Source organism: Gracilinanus agilis, chromosome 2 (assembly GCF_016433145.1).
Source record: "Gracilinanus agilis isolate LMUSP501 chromosome 2, AgileGrace, whole genome shotgun sequence".
Taxonomy (NCBI): domain Eukaryota; kingdom Metazoa; phylum Chordata; class Mammalia; order Didelphimorphia; family Didelphidae; genus Gracilinanus; species Gracilinanus agilis.
Genome location: NC_058131.1, coordinates 185,913,546 through 185,939,407, shown reverse-complemented (window position 1 = coordinate 185,939,407; position 25,862 = coordinate 185,913,546). Strand labels below are relative to the sequence as shown.

General features: G+C 36.0%; 1 protein-coding gene across 1 annotated transcript in view; it reads left to right on the top strand.

Moving 5' to 3' along the window:
• The window catches only part of MCPH1 (microcephalin 1), a 306,661-nt gene extending 284,826 nt beyond the window's left edge, over window positions 1–21,835 (top strand). Inside the window, exon 14 of the mRNA XM_044663596.1 lies at window positions 21,683–21,835. Coding sequence (XP_044519531.1) covers window positions 21,683–21,735 — 53 coding nt within the window. The 3' untranslated portion in view covers window positions 21,736–21,835. The remainder of the gene's footprint in view (window positions 1–21,682) is intronic.
• The last annotated feature ends 4,027 nt before the right edge of the window (window positions 21,836–25,862 follow it).

Sequence of the window (25,862 nt, the reverse complement as noted above, 5' to 3'; positions counted from 1 at the left end):
GTAAGGAAAATACTGGCTCTTGAGGAAAAGGACCTAGGCCATCTCTGTCACTTACTACTTGTATAATATCAAGTAAGTAATTTAAGCTCTCTAGACCTCAGCTTCTTCATTTTAAAAAAAAATGGAGTTAGATTATATGGTCTTTAAGATTACTTATATCTCCTTATCAATGAACCCAAAAACTCTCTTAGCTTGAGCTTTGCTGGTATAGCTTTGAGAACCCAGGGAAGTAATGGGCAGGGCATGAAAATAAGCAAGAGAAAATAAAACACATTTCACATAGTCAAAGGAATAACTATTACTGTTACTTGATATTAAATATTTCATTTTCTATTTGAAAAGGATCCTATTATATTTGTTTCCCTACACAACTCTGTGAGATAGGATCATAAAGCTGGAAGAGAACATAAAGATCATCTGTTCTGATCCCCTTATGGTATACATGAGGAAAGTGATTTGCCCAAAATCACATAGGTACAATGAATTCAAACACAGGGCCTATGGCTCTAAATGCCATGTGACTCTTTCCACTGTATCAGGCTATCTTTTGAATTTAATATTTGCCTGTTTAATTTTGCATCATAGAAAAATGAGGCAAAAGTAATTAAATCTTAGGATTTTAGAGGTTGAAGGAACCTCAGAAATAGTCTAGTCCAACCATCTCATTTTTAACACACAAGGAAACTAAGATATAGAAAAGGGAGATCAGTTCATGTTCCTCCAGGGAGGCAGATTGAAGACTGAATCACTGGCCTCCTGTGAGTCATTTGTTCTTTTATATGTATATGCTTGGCTTGTAAAACATTTCTAATGTCAGACTCCCTCTTCATTACCTGTGCCATGTTCAAGGGATTAGACACATTCACATCTTATAATTCAATGGGAACATAATGTAACCTTGAAGTAAGGTTTTGCCAAAAACTTTTTTTAAATTAAGTTTATTTAATTAATTAATTAATTTAGAATAGTTTTGCATGGTTACCATGATTCATATTCTTTCCCTCCCCTCTTCCAATCCCCTCTCCCTTAACCAATGATCAGTTCCACTGGGTTTTACATGTGTCACTGATCAAGACTGATTTCCATATTATTAATATTTGCACTAGAGTGATCGCTTAGAGTCTACATCCCCAATCATGTCCCCATCAAACCATGTAATCAAGCAGCTGTTTTTCTTCTGTGTTTCTACTCCCACAATTCTTTCTCTGGATGTGGGTAGCATCTTTACAATAAGTCCCTCAGAATTGTCCTGGGTCATTGCATTGCTGCTAGTATAGAAGTCCATTACATTCTATTTTACTACAGTGTATTGGTCTCTGTGTACAATGTTCTCCTGGTTCTTCTCCTTTCACTCTGCATCAATTCCTGGAGGTCTTTCCAGTTCACATGGAACTCCACCAGTTCATTATTCCTTTTAGCACAATAGTATTCACCAGCATATACCACAAATTTGTCCAGCCATTCCCCAATTGAAGGGCATCTCCTCATTTTCCAACATTTTGTCACCACAAAGAGCGCAGCTATAAATATTTTTATACAAGTCCTTTTCCTCATTATCTCTTTGGGGTATAAACCCATAGTGGTATGGCTATTGCCAAAAATTTTAAATCTCAGCATGATTTCCTTATGTAACCTATTTTAAAAAAAAATTTTAAACCTTCCTATGTTGTAGGGGAAAAGATATAAAAGACCTTCCATACATCAGAAATCATTTCCCCAGATTGGTAACTTCAGACTAATGCTCAAACTGCTGATTCTCCTAAATATATAGATCTGTCAAGCCAAAGTCAGGCCTTTAGAACTCAGAGACTTTTAGAACTAGAGCAGACTTAGAGATCATGTCACAAAATAGAAGGCTAAGGGCATAGTTATGCCCAACCTCCAGATTCTCTGATTGGCAGTCCTAAGTTCTTTCCCTCATGTCAGACTGCCTGGCCTTCTCACTTTTTAAATCTTTCACTTCAGTCACACTGACTTAAGCAGTCAGTAAATAATTCAGCAGTCATTTAAGAAATGGTTATACAATTTGAAACCACAACTTCAGGGAGTATAAAAAGTTGTCTTCTTCATCTAGAGGTTTTCAGAGCACTCTTTCAAACTCTTACCATTGAAATGATTGAAGACCCAAACTGCTAGTTAGAAAGCTATAATTTTCCAGAACAAGCAGAACCAGAATTAGCACAGGCTAAATATGGTTTTGTCCAGGCACCAACATAAGGCCAATATATTTTCCCTAGGAGGACATGTTTCCATATTTCCGCCCTAAAGTGATCACTTTACCTGGTATTCCTCTAGAACTTCAAGATACAGACCACCTGCAAAATTGACAGAGATGGTGAAACTCTCTTCTAAAATTTTATAATTCTTTCTCCAAATTGTGCTTACTTCTTCTTTGCCTTTAGGCTTTGTACAACCTCTATATCCAACTACAACTGAATGAATGACCCCAAACATAGTTCTACCCAGTCACTCAGATCACATCTATTGATTTTTTTTTTTTTGGTCACAAGAGAAAAGACCCTTTTATATATGTGTGTGTATATATATGTATGTATGTATTATATATACATGTGTATGTATGTATATATAAAACTTATCATCTTTTGTTTTCATATCACTTATGTTTCCCAATATATTCCTTCTCTGAGGGAGACATGGACATGTTTGTTGACATCAGAGAAGAGCCAATGACAGAAAGAGATTGAACTTTAAAAAGAAAGTGGAAATGATAGAGGAAGCACTCTGTTGGAGAAAACAAGGACAGATGGGATCAAGAATGCTTGAGGAAGAGTTTGCCTTTGCAAGGGGAAGAACCACCATGAAAGAGAAGTGAAGGAAGAGTTAGTGGGAAAAGAAATCTAAGTAATATGAGATGAAGAGAAAGGAAGAAGAGGTGTTCCCAGCAAATTGCCCTATTTTTTCTCATGAAATATGAGTTGAGGTTCCCAGCTGAGAGGGTAAAGGGGAAGTGCAATGGGAGAGCAGAAGAGAAATGAAAAGTTTGCAATAGTCTCTATGGTCAAGTGCAAAGATAATCAATTAAGGAGATTTTAATAATTCTTGATACCAAATGAAGCCAGAATTACATGGCACTTATATGACAAAGGGTACTGATGCAAGGTAGGCAACCCAAGTAACCAGAAGGCTTCTCAGATAGATACATGGTTTTGTTTTTCATTGTCTCAGATGATTTAAGGCAAAATTGTCATTTCCCTGCAAATGTCTTTAAACTTCTGTCATATACCTTTTTACACTTATTTTCTCTTATGCTAGATGATTTTTTTAAAAAACCCTTTACATTCTGTCTTCTTATATCTTCTGATACTAGATAATGGTTCCAAGGTAGAAGAGGGATATGGGCTAGGTAATTGGGGTTAAGTAACCTGCCCAGCTAGGAAGTTTCTGAAGCCAGAATTGAGCCCAGGACCTCCAATCTCTAGGCCTGGCTTCTTATCCATTGAGCTACCTAGCTGCCCCTAGATGAACATTTTGGCAATAATCTTTCTTTTTCTGTGCCTGTCTAAAAAATAGTCATATTACTTTATTGCATTTGTTACACCATAATCCTATCTCAGTTACTTCCTTCCCCTTTATACTTTGTTCCCCCTACAAACAAATAAACAAAAATACAGAAAAAACAATCTAGTATAATGACCAAGACTGCAAATATGTAGTGTTCCATACTTGTAGCTTAGTACTTCCCTACAGAGAGGAAGGAAGTGTATTCAGACACTATTCATCAGTTGCATCCAGTGGACATTACTTTTTACATTCTATCTGAATTATGTCACCTTTTAGTGTTATATTTATTTGTATTATTGTGGTCAGTTCAATTCTACTCAAAAGAATGTAAATATGTAATTATTAAGTATTCACTACATACAAAGCATCATACTAGGGAGTTGGGATGCAGAGTCAAAAAAACAAAATAATGCCATTCTTCAAGAAGCTTAAATTCAGTTGGAGGTATCCAACATGTACAGAGAAAACTGAATACCAAATATATGCAAAACAATTTCTGGGGGAAAGCACTAGCAACTGAAAGGGTACCAGGGACCGGGTTCTTAAAACAGATGGCACTTGAGTAAAGCTTTGGCAGTAGCTAGGAATTCTGTGATGCAGAGGACATTCCAAGGTTAGAGGGCAGCCTGTGAAATGGAGGGAGAGAAGAGATGTAGTATTATATGCAGGAAACAGCAAGGAGGGGTTTGGCTCTACCATAAAGTAAATGGAGAAAAGAATGAACAATTAGACTAAATGGGAGACTGAGACCAGATTGTGATGGCTTTAAATGCCAAACAGGAATTTCCATTTTAGCCTAAAAACAAAAGGGAGCCCCTCCTCTTGAGTAGGAGTATGATATAATCAGACCTGTGCTTTAAGAATACTGCTTTAGGGGGCAGCTAGATGGCTCAGGGGATTGAGAGCCAGGCCCAGAGAACTCAGGTCCTGGGTTCAACTGTGACCTCAGACACTTCCTAGCTGTGTGACCCTGAGCAAGTCAGTTAACCATCATTGCCTAACCCTTAACACTCTTCTGCCTAGGAATCAATATATAGTACTGATTCTAAGACAGAAGATAAAGGCTTTAAAAAAAATGTTGCTTTCAAAGGTATATGGAGAGTAGATTAGAGAGAGAAGCTAGGTTCTCTAAAGTGGCTCCTTAGTAGTCAGCACTAAATCTACAGACTAATTTTGATAACATAATCATTTTTTTCACATAAGATCAATTTTGCCTTCTGTTTGCCAATAATTGTTCCTTTGATTTCTTTCATAATTGCCATATATGTTGTTACTAATTAGTCTCTCAAATAAAAGAGAAAAGAAAGCCTTCCTTGCTTTCCCCCTAAACTTACTAATAAAACTTCTAGTGATTTTCTTTTTTTTTCTTCTAGTGATTTTCCCTCACAAATAATGCTAGCTCTTAATTTTAGACATATACATTTGATCATATTCCTATCCTTCTTAACATGAAAAAAACATTTTTCTTTGTATAAAGTTTTCTCTATCTACTAATAGAATTATGTATTTTTGCTATTTTCTTTAACATGACTACCAGCGCTAATTGTTTTCCTAATGTTTAATTATCCTCTCATTCTTTGGTATTGATTCAAAATCAATGACTTGATTTTGAATACCTCAGGTATTTGTTATCATATTCTAAAGCATGACCATGGCATTTCTTATTGAGTTAAACTTGGGAGGCTATTTCTCTCAGATTCCTTCTGGTTTTGTTCATCTATATTTTGCTTTCTGTTTCCAGTGCTTCTGAGCAATTTTCTTACCTGATTTTCTGAAGTGTGATATTTAGGATTTTTATTTCAATTTATTTTTCTATAGTCCTTTGAATACAAGCAAGAGTATGATTAAGCCAGGTCTACCTAATGTTCAAGAGACAATTATGAAATGTTCATTATGAGCATTAAAACTTCATAAATGAGCAATTGTTACAAATTAAGGCTTGATTTTTTTGTTTTGTTGATTATTTATATGAAAAAAAGAGTTTATAATATGGCTAAACTTAAAAGTGTACGTGTATACCTTGGTTGTTAAAGAGTTACCAGCACACCACTCAATTGCTGTATAAATATTTCTTGAACTCATCTAGAATGCAGTAGAGGGTTCAGAGAATGAAGTCATCAATAAACTATAGGCATAGTGACTATAGGCTAACGATAACAATTATTATTATTTATTATAATTGACATTTATGTAGTGCTTCAAGGTTTATAAAATGATTTACATCCCTCTTTTTATTTGAACATTACAATACCCCTCTAGATGGCGTTCTCATGTGTTCTTTTAGTTTTGTCTTTTGGCAGCTCACCAAAAAAATATTCCACTAACCTCTCCTCACTTACCTTGCCTTGCTTTACCTCTTGAGTCTTTCTCTTCAGGTACTTACTCCTTAATCATCCTTTAACTTCTTTAATTCCTTAGAACAACATTTCATGCTAGATAATGTTGTTATCATCTCCATCTTATAGATAAGAACTGAAGCAAATAGAGGTTAAATGACTTACATATAGCTGTTAAGTTGCTGAGGCATGATTTGAACTCATGTCTTCCTGTTTCCAGGACCAGCACACTCCACTGAACCACTAGCTTCCTCAGAACTCAAAAGTAGTATCTGGATCTGGAAGGTGTTCTTCAGATTTTCCTTAATTTCTCTCATATTCAATTCCTGGCCTTTTCTACTAATTCAAACTTCTCCATATCACTTATACAGTTTCCTTCTTAATATTTTGCTCAGATCTCTAATCCTACCTTTTCTGCCATAGAGACAAATAGAATCGACCCTACTAAAGATCTTAGGAAGGCATATTTCAGAAGGTTTAGAGAAGGATAGATAGGATCATATAGACTAAAACTCTACAGAGGATGTTTTCCTTGGTGAGATAGGCAAGTTCAGAAATGCAGTTCTGAAAACACAAAGGAAGGGCAGCTAGGTGATTTAGAGGATAGAGTGCCATGCTTAAAGACTGGAAGTCCTAGGTTCAAATCCAGCCCCAGACATTTCCTATATATGTGACCTTGGGCAAGTTATTTAACCTCAGTTGCTAGCCCTTACAACAATAAGCCTTGGAATTTATACTTAATATTGATTCTAAGACAGAAAGTATGGAGAGAGAGAGGGAGAGAAAAAGAGAGAGACAGAGACGGAGAGACAGAAAGAAAGATCTGTTCCTTTTCAGAGACACTGCCATTATGGAATATTTTATTTGCTCTAAATTTTCTTCTGTCATATTTGTGGTTTTGATTTCCCTTTTAATAACTATATTTTGCTTCACAGTGTCTATCTTTTTTATCTTCTTTTAGTCATTTTATTTCTCTTTTTCTCACTTTATCTCTGAACAATATTAGAGTTTCTTGCAGTTTTTCAATTATTTATGGCAGTCTTGTTCTAGTTACCATCAAATGTTCCCACACTAGGGATATGTGGGAAAGGACTGCAGGGCACAGATGAAAGCAGTGAGCTATAAAGCTGACTTCTGGTTTGTATTTTGATTCTGTAGGAATGATCTTGTAGGAAATGGTTTCTTTTCCCTTCTTTTTGTTGTTATTTTTTATAACTTTATTTGGCACTTTTTTGTTGTTGTTGTTGTTGTTGTTGTTGTTGCCTTCCTGAGGTAGAGGCAAAGAACTCACTCAGCGTCTTGTCCAAAGTCTACAGCCTTCCTCTTTGACAAATAATATTGCCACAGATCAAATCTCTGAATGTGATTCTCACATGAGTTAGTGTCAAATTATAGTGTTATAAATAATCGTTAATCTGGAGGCTTATTACTAGATTTATAAGCATTTACTATTAAAGTGAAAGAAAGAGAGAAATAAGGTTTCCAGCCTTTCTAACTTTAGGTAAAACTCCAATCCTCCGGGGCAGCTGGGTAGCTCAGTGGATTGAGAGCCAGGCCTAGAGATGGGAGGTCCTAGGTTCAAAGCTGGCCTCAGCCACTTCCCAGCTGTGTGACCCTGGGCAAGTCACTTGACCCCCATTGCCCACCCTTACCACTCTTCCACCAAAGAGCCAATACACAGAAGTTAAGGGTTTAAAAAAAAAAAAATCCAATCCTCCATTGCAGCCAGCTCTCTGAGCCACCGATGGCCCAGTGAGATAAGAGAGCAAGCCCAGAGACTGGTTAACAGAGTTAGCTCAGAGACTGATCTGGAACCAAAGAGATCCTCAGGTCTCAAGCTGTTTTTTCAACCCTAAGCTCCTCCCTGAATCTTCCATAGGTCAGTGGCTTTCAATCATTGTGCTGTCATGCTGTCTACCTCCATGGCAATGTTGAACCTGGAGATCGGCAGTGATGTTGGCTGTGCTGGGGCAGACTGAGTTAGAGGTCCACTAAATATTTGTCTCATACAATACTGAATTGCCAGCACATTGCAGTTGTATGACAGATAAATGATGTCTATAGATGTATCCTTGCCTATCCATACAGTCTTTTCTTTTTTCTTTTCTTTTCTTGCAGTTATGTGAGGGGGGGGGTTAGAAAATATAAAGCAATTAATGAAATCACCTTATATTTCTAATAAGTTCAAAGTAATATTTTCACTAAATTTGGTTAAACCTTTAGTTTAATTTTCATTTGTCTATAGGATCAGACATAGTAAAAGGCAAAACCTTGATTCCTTTGTTTTGGAAGGAGTCAGGGCCATCCAGGCAGCTCACTGGATATGAACTTCTGCCCAGGGATGTAAGAATATAGGCTGAATGTGAAAAAATCAATGTCCTGAATGCATTTTTATAAGATTTTAGAGTAAAAATTATTTGGTTCAAATGATAAACAACTTAAAGGTGGTAAATGCAACTCCAAGTTACATTTAAAAAGCATAAAACAATGCTATTAAATGATTAGTTCTCTCCTGTAGCCTTGTTTAACTCATCAATAATAGGAGAAAACCCAAGAACAAAAAATGGAGTATATATTGCTTAGGATCTTGTTTGACAAAGACCATTTGATTTTGATGAGATCAATATCTCTTCAGTATTTTTAATAAGTAGACCCCTATTCATTCAATTTCAATTTAATTGCTTTGCATTTCTTTTTGTGATCCTGTTCTTAGAATTTTTCCATTCTGATGATTAGAATTCACACTGATAACTAATCATTCCCAATGAATGGGAAAGTCCTTCCTTCTGCCTCACCCTCCTACCCACCTTGCCAACCTAACCTTATAACCCACAAATGCCACATAATATGGAGTAGAGCAGGTCCACAGAGCATATGTGTGATGTCCTAATCATCTCTGTCAAGAGATCAGGGTTCAAGCTTGAGCTGTTAATGAACCTAGCAGTTATTTCCTAATTGCTAGTAAGTTAAAACAACACATTTCTTGATCCTCAAATCCAATGATTATGGTTATTTTTGTTTACTTTTAAGATTTTTTTCTCAGGGATTTTTTACATTAAAATGTTTTTCATTTAGAAAAAAGAATCTTCTGGATTTTTCTTGCTACATTTTAGTCATTATCCTGTCATTAGAAAATATCTTAGAAACTGTGAACATTTTTTTTATTTTGAATATTTTCCCCTAGTTACATGTTTCATGTTCTTCCCCTCTCCCCCAAAGCTCCCCTAACCCCTTAGTTGACACACAATTCCACTGGGTTTTACATATATCATTGATCAAGACCTAATTCCATATTATTGATAGTTGGACTAGAGTTATCATTTAGTATCTATATCCCCAATAATATCCCCATCAGCCCATGTGTTCAAGCAGTTGTTTTTCTTCTGTGTTTCTCCTCCCACAGTTCTTCCTCTGAATGTGGCTAGTTTTCTTTCTCATAAGTCCCTCAGCCTTGCTTTGGATCCTTGCATTGCTACTGGTAGAGAAATCCGTTATGTTCAGTTGTACCAGGGTGTATCAGTCTCTGTGTACAATGTTCTCCTGGATCTGTTCCTTTCACTCTACATCAATTGCTGGAGATCATTCCATAGTGAACATTGTTTATTGCAATACAAAGTATGCTCTGCTTTTCACAGTGCCAGGTCTAGAAGCACAAAGGAAAAATTTATGAACCAAATGTTTTTCTTAACTTGTGCCAACATCGATGATGAGGAATTCTAAAAGTCAATGAGAAAGAAAAAATGCCCATTAGAGAGATACTAATTTGTTTGCCTGAAATTAAAAATTCTGGGCTTTAACATTCACTACTTTGGAAGTAATAATAGCAGCTCTCATTTCTATAGCACTTTAAGGTTAACATAATACATTCTTTGTAATAACCTCACGACAAGAAGTGGAGCAGTGGTTATCCCTCCTTAACAAAAGAGGAAACTGAGACCTGGACATGTAAAATGACTTACAGTCACATAGTTCCGCTCTGACTTTATTGCTCTTTCCATTACTTATACCTTGAATGTCTCCACAATAGCTAGAATGTACATAGTACTTTAAAATTTACGAAGCATTTTGTGTTTGTTATTTTATGTGGTTCCAATTTGTCCTTCCTACTGCTAAGCCACCAAAGATGAAAAACAGGAAATGTAGACAAGATCATTATTAAAGTGGACTCATTTGTTATGTTTGATGAGTAACTCAGAAGTTAGTGTCAATTAATTCACTAATATTTTAAAAGGAAATCAATTACTCTTAGTACCAGTTAAGGTAAATTTATTCAAACAGTTTTATTCCTCAGTGTATTCAGCCTCATCCTAGCTAAGCCTTCTTGTTCTTTCCTTAGTTTACTTTGTGGTATTAAAAACACTTAATGTTTTAGCTTTCTTCTCTTTCTTTGTTAAACAATTCTGAATGCTCTCTGGTTTTGTAAGAATACAGTATGATGGCACAGACTCTCACAGACAGTTCATATGATTTCCTGTTTCAATAATGGCAGTATATATAAATTCAATTTTTAATACTGGTTTCTAAATTCAGAGTATCTTTCCTACCACAGTCTACCAATATCACTTCTCTTTTTACCTTCTCATCTCACTTTCTACATCATAGTGACAGCCACTAACTACTTGTGTGTGACCAAGGACAAGCTGCCTCACTTCCTGAGTACCCATTATCCTCATAAAAAAAAAGTACAAATTTGGACGAGTTCATTATTTCCCAAATTATTTTCTCCAGAATGCTACCCTTCGCTCTCATAGTGTAAAAAAGGCATTTTCTGAGAATATTTCAGTGCTTGTAATCATTTACCCCCTAAAATATTACATGTGTATATGTATACATATTAAATATGTATATCAAAAGAAGATGAGGGAGAAAAATGCTTATCCAGCTTCCCTTTGAAGTATACATGCTGGCCTCAGGGAACTGTTTGAGAGGCCTTCTTGAGTGAGGATGCTTTGGAGGACAGTCAGGCAGCACATGGCTCAGAAGAAGGTAATTAGTAGGGAACAAATGAGCCAAGAAAAGAGAAATAGGTATATAGGAGTATAAGCATGGGCTTCTGCAGAAGGCAAATAAGGAAATTTGCCTCTGTTAAAATATGGTTTATTCAAAAGAAATGGCACAGGTAAGAGGGGTGAAACAAGAAAAACTAGTTCTTATTAGAAGATATACACATGTAAGGAAATCTAGAAATCAGCAAGGGGAATGTAGTAGAGATCGTTTGAGGGATGATAAACAGAACCAGAAACTGAATGTAGACATTGGAATATTCTACAGACCAGCTGGACAAATAGGAAATAGATGAAGAATTCAGGAAACAGATCACAAACCTGGCACAAATGCATGAGGCATAGTAATAAAGGGGAATTCCAGTTATCCAGACATCACCTAGAGTCAAACCTCCCAAAAACATAACTACTAATAATTTCTTGATTTGCTTAATGAAAATATCATCTTTCATAAAATGGAAGAAATCACTTGGAGAACTTCTGTTCTAGATGTGATTTTCAAAAAGAGGAATACAGTTAATGGGCTAGAGATGATGAGATTTTAGAGGAAGTGACAATTCTGTCTTAGTACTTGGGATAGAGGAAAAGAGGAAAGCCAGGCATGATACAACATGTGCCAGAGATATTGGGAGAAGTCATTTAAAAGGTTTTAGAAGAAGGATAGCTAGGAACCCATTTTCTAAAATTTCTAAAATTTTTCAGAGATAGTCAACCAAGAAGGTATGTGATTATTTCTAGAATGAAAGACTGAAGACACAAAAAGAGGAGTTAACCAAAGAAACCAATGTATTTGCGCAGATAATTATGTACCAACCAACTTAGAAATCAAAGACAGGAAATGAAGACTGAATACAAAAAACATAGCACAAAGCTATAAAAAGTTTGGAATGTCCTAAACCTAAAAATGAACTGAAATTGGTGAACAAAATTAAAAACAGTTACAGTGGAAGGAGGCATGTTGAGTAATAGTAGGAGAAAAAGAAGAATTAAGGAAAAGATAGGACTTTTTTTTGAGAAAAAATATTTAGAGAGCACAATACTCTTCAACCATTTGAAAGGCTAGTAGAGAGTGTCCCACTGTATTAGAAACACATTTAGTGTGTCACTCTAAGCTTTAATAGCTTAACCGAGGGGTCAGCAATAAAGTCAATTTTTTTTCAGGCGCTGTTACAGAAGCGCGCACTGTGAGCACTGTACGGCTCTCACGAAATTACATTTTAAAAAATGTGGCGTTTATGGCTCTCATGGCCAAAAAGGTTGCTGACCCCTGGCTTAACCCAACCCTGACACTTTGGGATACCACATATAGGGATAATAATAGGTTGCATTGATATGATACTTAAAATCTTTCCCAGTTTTTTAAACAAACCTATAGGCACTAGGGATATTATTAACCCCATTTATAGATTAAAAAAATAGACTCCAAGAAATTTTATGACTTGCCCATTGTCATAAAGTTAATAAGTGTTAGAGGTAATTTGAACACAGGTCTTCTTGACTTCAAGTCCATCATTGCTACTTTACTCAGAAGTAGGATTAGACTTGCTCTACTTAGCCTCAGAGGGCAGAATTAAGAGAAACAGAAGGAAAAGTAAAAGAGATCGATATAAGAGAAAACATTTTAATAGTCTCGGCCATTCAATAATGAATTTTTTTCATTAGTAAGTTCACTAATATTACCTTCCATTTACACATTTCATGTACATATATTTTTTTGCATAATTTCTCCATTAGAATCTGAGCTTGAGAGCACAGGTTGTGTTCTTGCCTTTCTTTGTATGCTAAGTGCACATTTTGTAGTGCACTGGTCCATAAAAAGTGCTTGTTGACTGTTACTTCCTATGACTTTCAAACAGGATGGATGATCATCAAAGATGGACTTCTTCCACTGAATGAGAGCCTGGATTAGATTATCTCTAAACTCTTCAAACCCTCAGATTCATGATTCTTTTGGTGAACATGAAACCAAAATAACAATAGTATCTTACATTCCAAAAACTTTCATCATAGTATTCCTAAACACTTTATGCAAATACCCCTAAGTCCATTTGACAAATGGAAAACAGATATAGCCAAGTAAAATGACTTGCCCATCATACTATAAAAAGACTAAATGCCATGGGCTTCTAGGTATATGTCCAAAACAGAAGACCATATAGAAAACAGAGGCAATAAACTCCTACTACCATGTGTGCCACGACCTGATAAAATTATTTTTTTAATCTTTATAGGAGTTGCTCCTGTATAGTTCAGTTTACTGTTGCTCTCTTTTCCAGCCAGATATTATTGGCATTACTCTAACATCTGTCCTTACATTTACATTTTATTGGGTGTTTAAGGATTATTCATGTTATCTGACAGTGGAATTTGTGGATGTGGTTATCTTCAGATGCCAAGAAAACTTGGATAAAAATCATTTATCAAGTTTGTGTTTACAGTCAGGAATTTTGAGCTGTAGTGGATCCTAGACACAGTTACTTTGGCTTTTTGCCATCCATAAGCTGTCAAGTGACCCTTTGTTCTCACACTTGTGTTTGTTTACTGCTTGTATGTGTTGTGTTATGAGATCACTTGCTAGAAGACATGGTGTGATGCCCTGGTTCTTTGGCAAAGGGAATAGATCTTAGGTAGGACTCTACACAGCAAAAGGATCTTCTACTTTTGTCCTTCCCCCTCTCCCCCCAGTATCTTCCACTATCTTTTTCTCTCTTAAGGATATTTTTTTTTAGTTAGCCAGTCTGTCCACTCTTTGCTAAGATATTAAGATTGCTGAAATTCAAGAGTATGGGGAATCAGGGCATCTGAATGAATGAATGAGCATTTAAGAGACCATGCACTAAAGGAGCTTCCATTCTCGGTGATAGCCAATGATTGTTGAGAAAACTGGAGGAACTGATCTAAAATAGTGTTCCAAGTTATACAGTTACCAATCAGGAAAGCAGGGCTCCAGGATAGAAGTTCCTTTAGGACCTGGACTCTGTTATGAACAAAAAGGCAATTTGTTTGAAGAGAGAAGGAAGTGAAAGGTCCCTAATTGCTTTATCATTTAAAGAGATGGCCATAGATCTCCCCAGCAGGACTGAGTATAAACAATTATTTTCCCTCTTCCCACTCTTAAGAGTTCCCCCAGAAAAGTTCAGTCAAAGAAAGGTTGGGGAGATTAGTTGGGATGTTTATCATTTAGGGATTTGAGGAGAGAATGGTTTCCTCCAGAGGAATGCCTGGCTCTTAAGTAAAATCATTGCATTCCTGGTGCTAATGGCAATCTCCACTTTTGTCCTGCCCAGTGGAACTTGTCCTCTCACTTGAATAGCTACATCTCTTCACTGAGGTACAAAGATCCTCTGGGCTGGGTAGCATTTAGGCTCATATCTTATATTACCCCCTTACCCAGCAGTCTTTCACAGAGCAAAAGTGAGTCCCAAATACACTTGCATTCCTCTTTTAAGTCTTGAAACCACAGTATTATTATAAATTCTGAAGTTTACACTCATATACAACTTATGTATATGCAGTTTATAACTTGTATACAGTTAATACTGGTATAAAATATTAACAATGTTATTAATATATTCTGTTAACTTCCAGTTGGTCATGTCATCAAAACCACATTCTATAAGATTCTCCATAACCCATATGACTGGATTATAAACGTGGCTCCTCCCCAAGACTGTCTTTCCTGGTTTATCTAGTCACCTCAGTTTTTCCTAGATAATTATCCTTACTTCCCTGTATCTTTACTTTCACCACCTTAACTACCCTGAGAGTCTGGTGTACTTGTAAACCCAACATGAGTCAACAGTTCTATAAAGCAGCCAAAAGGACTTACATTGTTTTAAGCTGCTTATTAAGAGAGGCATAGCTTCCAAGAATGAGGAAGAAATGATCCCACTGTCAAAATTGGATTACATCTGGAATATTATATTCTGCTCCAGGCAGCATATTTTAGGGAAGCTGTTGATTATTGGGAGAACATCCAGAGGAGAGCACTTAAGATGATAACGGGCCTTAAGTTCATGTTATATCAGAATTAGTTGAAGGAACTAAACATGTTTAGCCGAAGAAGAAAAAAATTCAACAAGGATTTCATAATTGACTTCAATTATATGAAGAGATGTGATGTGGTAGAGGAATTGACTCGTTCTTCTTGGTCCCAACAGGCCAACTGAGGAATAATATGTAGAAATTTCGGAGACACAGATTTAGACCTAATGTAAGAAAACACTTATTACAGCGAGCCAAAAGTAGAAATAGACTACTTCAAGTGGTATTGAGTTTTCCTTCCTTGGAGGTCTTCAATGGATGACTTCTTGTCCTTTACACTGTAGAGGGGATTCTTGGTCTTTTATGTGTTGGACCAAGTGGTCACTGGGACCCCTTCCAAATCTGAAATTTTATAATCATGTGGTCTGTTTGCCTAAATGTTATCTGCGTAGGCCCCAATATCTTTTGGTCATTCTCTTTCATATCTTAACTTCCCCCTTTTTTTTTTAAACCCTTGTACTTCGGTGTATTGTCTCATAGGTGGAAGATTGGTAAGGGTGGGCAATGGGGGTCAAGTGACTTGCCCAGGGTCACACAGCTGGGAAGTGGCTGAGGCCGGATTTGAACCCAGGACCTCCTGTCTCTAGGCCTGACTCTCACTCCACTGAGCTACCCAGCTGCCCCCTTAACTTCCCCTTTTGTAATTTATTATCTGCTTCTAGGGACAGGTAAGTGGCTGAATGGATAGAAATCCAGGTCTGGAGATGAGAAGTCCTGGGTTCAAATCTGGCCTCAGATACTTCTTAGACCCTGGACCAGTCTCTTAATCCTAATTACCTAGCCCTTATTGCTCTTCTGCCTTGGAACCAATACTTAGTATTGGTTATAATACAAAAGGTAAGAGTTTCTTAAGAATTATAGTCTGCTTCTGGACAATCAGAGATTAGCATGCTCTAGTGACAGTGACTCAACTCAGTAGCATAACGTACACAATGAGTTTTCTATCTCAAGTCAACTACTTGGAAACAAGCACTTATTTCCAGTTCTTGTGTGGGATGTATAATTTTATGTGCTATGTATGGTCTCTCCCCACTATCCCAGTTATGGTGCTAGATAGATGCTTCATGAGTCAAAATCCTCTCCAAATGATTGCTTATAAGACCCTACCTAAGTGTTTACTTTTTCAAACTAGCCAGAAATACACACATAGTTCTCAACCAAACCATTCAATGAAATAACATAATCTTAAAATAATAAAAGAACATTACTCTAAACCCTTTTGCTCCTCTTTCCACATATACATGCAACAGGACAAATTATTCTCTATTGATATCGCACATGTTGCATATACATGGAAAACATGTTCCCAGAGTACTTACATGTTGAAGAGGCATACACAGGGAGCCCATATAACCAAAACAAAAACATGGAGAGACAATTTATACTTCCAGTATTGCAAAACTGCCAGTGTCTTCTGGTAACAGCACTGTGTTGGAATAGAATGGAATAAACATTTAGTAAGCATCTACTATGTGCCAGGTACTATAGTAAGTACTTCATAAGTATTATCTCATTTGATCATAGCAGCTCTGGGAGGTAGGTGCTTTTATCATCCCCGTTTTCAGGTGGAGAAACTGAGGGAAAGAGTGGTTAAGTGACTTGCCTAGATACCCAGAGCTAGTAAGTGCTTCCCTCTACTAGACGTGTCTTACTGCCAGGTAATGCTCTCTGCTAATCCCTGACAAGCATTATGGCTCACCTACATCCCAGCGCTTATCTCCACTGCCCTGGCTGGTCTTCAGCAATATAATAATATACTCCCAGTCACCCACACCCCACTCAGGATCCATGGTATATATTGATCCTCCCCCCTGCAGGAAGGGCTGTCTATTTACCAGTTCTTTCAGCGACTTCAGTCATTGCCAAGAGTGCTGTTTGTAATAATCCTGTACAACTCTTTCAGTCCCCTCCTGTGTTGCAACTGAGTTGATCTCTTCAGGTTCACTTATTACTTTGTGTTTCATACATGTAGCCTGTGATTTGGGTTCAGTCAGCCCCCTTAGTCAGTGTCCGTGAAGCTGGCTTCTTTCAGAGAGCCAGGCTGTACCAGAAGTCACATAAGCAAGATCATATCTGCTGTCAGGACTCTTTTTTTTTTTTTGACTCTTCTCTAAATTCTGAATACTCCTCTGTTCTCTTCTTTGAATCGTTCAATTCAGTGATCATAGAACTTGTAGTCAGAATTCCATTTTAATTCTTAGCCCACGTCATACCTTCCTAGGTAACCACATATACCCAGAGCTCTACTTTCTCAAAGTGAATATGCTTAAGAAACTGTAATATCACACACACACACACACACACACACACACACACACACACACACACACACACACCCCACTTTGTTGTTCTGTTCTACACAAATGTTAAATAATATTTTGTCTAGAGAAGTCTGAAAAAGGATGATGACTTTTGTTGCCCTTGCCCCAACAACATCTTTGGGCTGCATTTTCTTAGGTCTCTACAGGTACTTGGGAGGTAGAACACTAAAAATGTAAATTAAATTTTAAGGTCTCAGTCTACCAGTATGTCAACTTTCATCTCGCATGTATTATGCTGTAACAAAATCAAGGGCAATTGTCTTTTAGTAATCCTCATAAGTCTTTCATTTTCTTTATGCATCACAACCAGGGCTACTTCTATTCTATCACACCCACAGTGATTCTTTCATGTCTTATCAAATTGAGTTGGCTTATTCTCTCTCATGGGGGTAAAGTGGGGAAATAAAAGAGAGGAAAGAAAAGAAGGGAACCAGGACTTATTAAGTACCAACTATGTGCTAAGCACTGGCTAAATACTACAAATATTATCTCATTTTACCCTCATAAAAACCCTGAGATGTAGGCACTCTTATTATCCCCATTTTATAGATAGATGAGGAGCCAGAAGCAGACAGTAGTTAAGTGACTTGCCCAGTGTCACAAAGCTGGTGCCTAAGGTCAGATTTGAACTCAGATCTTTCTAACACCAAACCTAGTATCCTATTATGCCACCTACTAGCAATTTGGCATTAATTTCCTTAGTAACATTTCACACTCCATGGTTAGTGCCAATAATCTATTTTAGTATTTGCTTCTCACTTGCCTAATAGGTAATAACATTCACTAGAGAACCTAATATTAAGAGTCATTTTGACCTCATGAGTTGCAGTGACACTTAATGGAATGAAACTATGACTGCAATATGGCTTTCATTATTCAAAAATACAGGATCAAGGGGTATGGGAGGGGAATAGAGAGAGAACTGATTTATATACTAAGAAGACCTATTCATGTGACTTTTTATTTTTATTTATTCTCTATATTCAGTATTGACTTCAGTAATATATGTGATATTAGCATCTTGCAGGTAGGAATAGATGATTTGATTTCATGAGTTTCATGAAAGGAAGAAATGGTTCGTTCCTTGCATTTATATCTCCAGAACTGAACACATTTAGCACACAGTAGGTGCTTAATAAATACTTTTTAATTTATTAATTGATATGAGGAAATCCAGGAACCAAAGAAGAAAATCTTCTGGAGAGAATTTGGGGTAAAGATAAAGTCAAGAACAGAACTCATACCGTTACTGGCTTATTCTGCAGATCACCTTAGAAGCCAATCACAAACTTAGTAGAAAGGCATCATATAGTAGTAATAGAAGATTTTGGTTTTCCAGACATCTCCAGAGACCTACTAAATCTCCCAGATTCAGAACAGTTCATAATTTCTAGATTTAATGATATTCTCATCCTTCAAAATGTATAAGGACCCAAAAAAAAAGGAAATCCTCTACTAAATCTGACTTTTACAAACATGAAGGAACTGACTGCTGGGGTAGAAATGATGGGAATCTTGGGAAGAGTGACCATTTCATCCTAGGATTTGTGATAGAGTAGCAGAGAAAAGCTGGTATTATTTCACTGACATTTAAATTTGAAGAGCACAGCATTCAAAGGGTTCAGAGAAAACAAGTAGCATCCCATGCTCTAAAATTCTTCATGGAAAATAAGCTCAGAAGAGATGTAAATATTTCTAGAATTAAATTCTAATTACACAAAGAGAAATAATTCCCAAAATGAAGAAAAAAGGGTATTGTCAAAAGAGACATATCACTGCAAAAGGAACTAATCAACCAACTTCTATTTTTAAAAGACATAAATAGAATATAGAAACAAGATCAGCAAATATGTGGCGCTTTAAAAACAATATCAGGAGCCTTAAAGCTCAGCGTTATGGGATAGGCCTTGGACTTGGATTCTTTTTACAGGTTTGATATTGGAACAAAATTAGCCGATGACATAAATCATTGAACAGTTAGCAAAAGGAAGTTTACTTAGCCCTAATAAAGCTAGGATATGTATCCGACAAAATACATCACTGTCAATAGATGTGTCCCCTTGTCTCCTTATGGAAACATGTCTGAGCAGCAGGGCAAGCTTTGGTCTTTCATATTCTCTTCAGACATCTACTAAATTGAAGGGGCTCTGCCTCCACATGGGGAGAACTTTTTATGCCCTCTCTATGACCAGAAACATTTACCAAGAGAGGCAGGGGCTAATGAAGTCCCAGGAAAAACTTTTGTCTTCTTTTATAGAAAAGCTGGTGGAGAAAGGGAATCCTGGTAGATATTGGCCCTAACTCACTCAGAATAACCCAAGATTGAGGAGGAAACATAAGAATAGCAAATTAAGTTTTTTAGTTATTATGAGAAAGAGGAAGATTAAAAAAGGTATGACTGATGCTCAGAATGATTAGCATCACAGTAGCTCTTACTTTGTTTCTGTTTCCACTGAGAAGATAGTAAGAGATTTTGGCAAGTTCAAGTAAATAGACTTAAATGAAGTATATAATGCGATAGGAATCTTGGCAGAAGTGACCATTCTTTCATAGATTTTGTAACAGAGAAGCAGAGAACAGTTGGACACCTTGAACATACCTAGGATTTCAATATCTAAGGAATTGAAAGAACTAGCAGATGTGAAAACTGAATGACTATTGGTGATCTCTGAAAAACCACGGACAACAAGTTTTCAAAGCACTGCAGAAGGGCAAATGTCCTGATTTACAATAAAGGAAAAGTGGCTGGAGCTTATAAACTAGAGGCCAGTGAGCTTGTTTTTAATTCCTTGCAAAAAATTTTAGATAGATTTTAAAAAATAACATTATTAAGACAGAAATGGTTAGAACACTGGCCTCAAAAATAGGAATATCTGGGTTTGCATCCCATCTTTGACATATACTTTGTGACTCTAGAAAGTCACTTAATTTCTTAGTGCTCTGGATAAGTCTGTAAGCCACAGAGAAAGTATAAACCTGTATTAGTAGAAGAAATTCTGCACTTCAGAGATGCTTTTCCTATGAAATCACAGATTTAGGCCCCATCCTTATTTTTAAAGAGATGGTTAATAAAAACACATAAGGAATAAAGCCATGGTCACACAAATTCAGCATGGTTTCATCAAGAACAGGCCATGCCGGATTAACCTTATTTTCCCTCTTTTTAGTAGCATTTCTAGACTATTAGATCAAGGGAATGCTATTGATAAAGATTTTCTAGATTTTAGCAAAGTATTTGCCAAATCTTACATTGTTATTGGGGGGGGAGGATCATAAAAATTTGGATTAGATAATAATGCAGTCAATGGATTTGGAACCAGTTGAATGATTGGATGCAAAGAATAGTCATTAATAGTTCAATGCCAATTTAGAAGGAAATCTCCAGGGTTGTGCTGTAGAAATCTATGCTTGATCTTATGCTTGCACAAATCCCATTCTTACAGCTCTAACATTTTTTTTCAGACTTGGAAAGTACAGAAGATAAATTTATCAAATTTGCAAATGACCCAATGCTGGAAGGACATCTAACATATTAGTTGGCAGTTATATTTTTAAAAGCCTTGAAAAGTAGAATATTAGTTTATATCTTATAAAATTAAATCTAATAATTATACATTTAATATTTTATACTTGGGTTCAAAAATTCAATTCATTAGTATAAGATGAGGATGTGTACATAGATGACAATTTCTCTGAAAAAGAGCTTGGGATTTTAGTGTACTGCAGGCTCAGTATGTATCAGCAGTGTGATAGAACACTTATCAAGCTACAACGACATCTCAATACTAGACCCAGAATCTCCTCTTTAAATATTTTCATGGAATCATTAAACATTATAGCTAGATAGGGCTTTAGGTCAGAAAATTCCAAAGCTGAAAGGAATGAAGTTTTAAAAAACCTTGCTGGGGGCAGCTAGGTGGTGGATTGAGATTCAGACCTAGAGATGGGAAGTCCTGGGTTCAGATCTGGCCTTAGATATTTCTTGTTTTTGTGACTGAGCAAATCACTTAACTCCCCAATGTCTAGTCCTTACCACTCTTCTTCCTTTAATCACTACAAGGTATTGATTCTGAGATGGAAAGCAAGGGTTTAAAAAATTAAAAAAGGAAAGAAAAGAAAAGAACCTTGCTAAGAAGAGGCTTTGGAGATCTCTCCATCCTTTTACAGAGAAAAGTGAGACCCAGAGTTTACAATCATCTACTCAACAAATAATAATTGAGCTCCTTCACACTGGGCACCCAGTACATGCAGCTGCTTATGGGCAGAGTAGAGACCAGGACTCACATTTCTGATCCTGCCTAGTTCTTTAGCCGCTACACCATGATTCTCTCTCTCTTTTTTTTTTTTTTAGAATTAGAAGTATTATCTTTGTTAAATGAAAAAGATATCTTTCTGGGTACCAGACTTTTTACTGTGTGACCATCCTGAATAATTAACTTCTCTTCTTCTTCTTCAGATTCAATCACTCAACATAAGATCTGTCCCTGTGAAAACTACCTAATGCCATAAGGAAGAAGAAGTCACTCAGCATTTGGAAGGCCATTCAGAACAATTTACAAATTTTCTTTGACCATTCACATGTAAAATAATAAAATAATAAATTAAAGGATTGGACAGATGAATGATACATAGTTTTGTATGTCTTTACTTTGCTATTTATTATATGTTCTTAACTTCAAGTAAACAGACAACAAAATGTAACTTGGTGATTCCCTGAATCTTATACATGAAATTAAATTAATAAATCTAAATCTTGTGCTGATAATTGCCAAGGCACTTAGCACAATGCCTGGCACATAGTAGGTGCTTAACAAAATGTTTACTGACTGATCATTTCATGGGGGTAGGGGAACCCAAATACAAGAATTCCATTCATTGAAGAAGAATGTAACCCATTCATGATTTAGGATTATAAATCTAGAGGCAGAAGTGACCCTAAAAGTCATTTAATCCAACAATTAAAAAAAAAACAGTAGAAGCCAAGAACTCCATAAGACAAGAAATAATGTCAAAAGAGTGAAAAAATGGCAGAAAATAGCAATTATCTCAGAGTTAAAACAATTTCCTTAGAAAATAGGGAAAGGAAAAAAAAGCATTAAGAATTATTAGACTGGTAGGTGGTCTGTAGCTTGGAGTATTGGGGTTGGGAGAAAAGTAGAAAAAGAAATCTTAAAAGAAAACTACAGTTTTCTTAGAACAAGAAGTCAAAGTGGACATAGGGAGAATCCACTGGTTGCCTCTTGAAGGAAACCTCAAAATTAAGTCAAAGAATACTGCAAGCAGCCAAAAAAAAAAATTCAAGTATCAAGGAGCCACAGTCAGGATCATATGTGACTTAGTAGCTACCACCCTAAAGGAGTGGTAATTTTGAAATATGATCTTCCAGAGAGCAAAGGAATTGCAATAAGCTAAAAACTGAAAAATTGGTTTATATCCAAGAATAATTTTCATAGAAAAACTATGTGTAATTCTAGAGGTGAGAAATGGGATTTTTACTCAAGAAGTTCCAACCATTTCTAATGAAAAGACCAGAGCTATATAAAAACTTTGAAATTCAAATACAAAAGTGAAGAAAAACATAAAAAATTAAACAAACAATGATAAAGAACTAAAAAAGGGAGTAAATTGCTTACATTCTAATTTGAGATGATTTACCTATCTCCTTTGAACCCCATCATCATCAGGGGTCATAGAGGCGATCTAATTAGACAAGACTTCGGAGTGGTTCTGTTATGACTTGATGATCTTAAGAAAAGAAATAGAGGGAAGAAGAAAACATGAGGTGTGGGAGGGGAAAGGAAGTTTATGAAAAATTGCCTCAGATAACCAGGTTATACAAGTAGATATTGATACAAACATATAGCAGATGGTAAAGGAGCAGCTAACAAACTTCATTCACATTGGAGCTGGTCAAAAAAGAAAAAATATAAACACACTCATAAAGTTGGGTAAAAAAAATTCGTTTCACTTAATAGTGAAGAAGGAAGGAAATGAGAGAAGGAAAAAAGGAATGAAAGCGAACTCTAAGGACATAACGAAAAACATTTATAGTTCTTAGACAGATGTGGCAAAATGGGAAAGTGAAGAGGTGCCCATAAATTGGGAAATGGCTGAATAAGTAATGGTATTATAAATAATATTGAATTAAATAATAATGAAGGGGATGGCTTCAGAGCAATCTGGGAAGACTCATATGAACTAACTTAAGAGTAAAATGAATTAGTACCACAAGAAAAATGTATACAAAGATGACAACATAGTAAAAACAAACAATTTTGAAAGACTTAAGAGACTGTGATCAGCAGAAGGATCAAAAACTAATAATGAAACATTCTATTCAACTTCTGATAGGCAAGTAAAGGACTCAACAGAATGAAAATAGTATAATGTATGTATGTATTATATATGCATTTATAGTATAATGATTGAAATTCCCTGAAGGCCATATCTTAATTTTCTAGTTATTATTTATTAAATAGTAAAAATCAGGCCAGAGAAAGAGAGAAACACAAGTCACTTGGCAGGCTAGCTGGGAAAGCAGGAGCCTGGGACCATCCTGCCAGCCAGCATTTCCAGCAGCCTACTCTGCCAACAGCTGAATAAGACCAAAGCCAAAACAGCAGGCCTCTTGTGTCTGTGGTTCCCGGAAAAAGCACTGATTTCCTGCCCCCTCAGTTTATGTTGTTCAAGAAGTCCCTTTCCAGACTCTCACTGATTGGAAGACTGAAACCTCAGTCAGAAGGGGAGACAGGTCTTCTGAATGCCAAGGGTTCTCATGATAATTGTGGCTAATATTTTAAGCCAATGTAAAATAAAATGAAGAAGCAAAGCTCCAAGCCAATAACAGGTTATTGAGAGAGACCAGTGTCTCTCAGCCAAACTGGTTCATTGGGTTTTCCTCCCAACCTAATAAAATTGGATGAGAGTTTTCTCGATTTTTTATACCCTAAAATTACACCAAGAGTCACTAACCAATACTAGGTTTCAATGGGCAGGTAACACAATTAGAGACAAAAAGCCAGAAATCTAGAAACAGTGGATGGAAGATATATAAAATATAAAAATATTTTCTAGCAATGGTCACGTATTACCTTCTTTAAAAGGTGTTCAAACTTCTTATTGAGTCTTGATTGGTTGGGATGCCCTTCAAGTTGATATGCTGGCAATATCCCTCAATCAAAGGGTCAGCACATTTCCAAGACCCCTACTACTCACTATGGAAACATGCATTATATGGTTGATAAGCTTTCCACTTACTTGATGAATCACACCCTAATGCAAAATGCTACCTTCTTGAGAGTAATAGTAAAAAGAAGTAGTTATATTTTCTGCATAGTTTTAAATTTTTCCTTACAGAATATATTTATTAGAATTTCATAAATTTTACTATAATCCTGTTAATTACTAATTAATAATTATCCCAAATTAATCACTTCCTTTGCTACATACTGAATGATTGTGATAATTGGGGTCTTATTTAAAAAGTCAGAGGGTCAAGGATTTTCATTCTCTTCATAATTCTGAATGACTGCACAGGTGGATAATGTGGCCAGGATTTCATTACCTCTTCTTTCAAGAGAGTTAAATGGCAACTCAGCTCACCCATAATCTTTAACTAAGATCTCAACAAAGGGAAGGAGAACAAAAGCCATTCTGATCTTCTGGGAGAATTTGAGCTCCAATTTAGAATCAGGCTGCTTTTCAGGGGGCTGAAAATTGTTAAATTTGAAAATATCCCAATTCAATATAAATTTTTCACAATGGCCAGGTTGGAAATTTATTTTGAATGACTGTACATCTAAATATGTTTGTGAAGCTTTGTTTTCACTTTCATTCATAGTTTTAGGGTCAGGGAGCTAGGGGGCAAAGCATATATTTATTTATTAGAAAGCTATATGATTACAAAAAAACATTTTTATAGGATATATTTCACTGCTTTTGTACTGAAATCATCAAATCCTAAGATATATGTTGACTTAACTTAGTAGATGTTGTCAGATCCTAATCCTCTGCAACATATTAGCACATCAGCTGGCAAGCTAACCATATGTGGCATAAAATTAGATTTCTTTATGCCTTTAGGCATACAATAAACCAATTCCCATTTTATTTCCCTTTCAAAGACAATCTGTAAGTTATTCTTCTGTTCAGCTGCAATTTCATGTTCTATTCTATTTGTAGCAAAAACATCACTAGTGATGTGGTTCATTTGTTCTAGTGATATTTTGACTAAGTGATCATTGAACCATTAAATTAATGTTTGCACATAGTCTGGGAACTATGAGTTTACAATATCAGGCAAATAAATTGGATGTTATAAAAAAAGTCATGACTAGATGGATTTATAAGTGATGCCAAACATTCAAAGCAATGCATTCCAATATTGAACAAACTGAAATAAAAGGAAAAGAAGATGTTCTTCTCATCTTTTTCTGATAGAAATACTGTACTGATATCTAAGCCAGGAAGAGATAAAGAGAGAAATAAAATTATGGACCAATATTCCTAATGAATAATGAAGCAAAGTTTTAAAATAAAGTATTAGCAAATAGGTTGCAAAACATATTAGAAAAATTATATACTATCACCAGGTATACCAGAGATTCAGGGTTATTTCAACATAAAACTATAAAGAT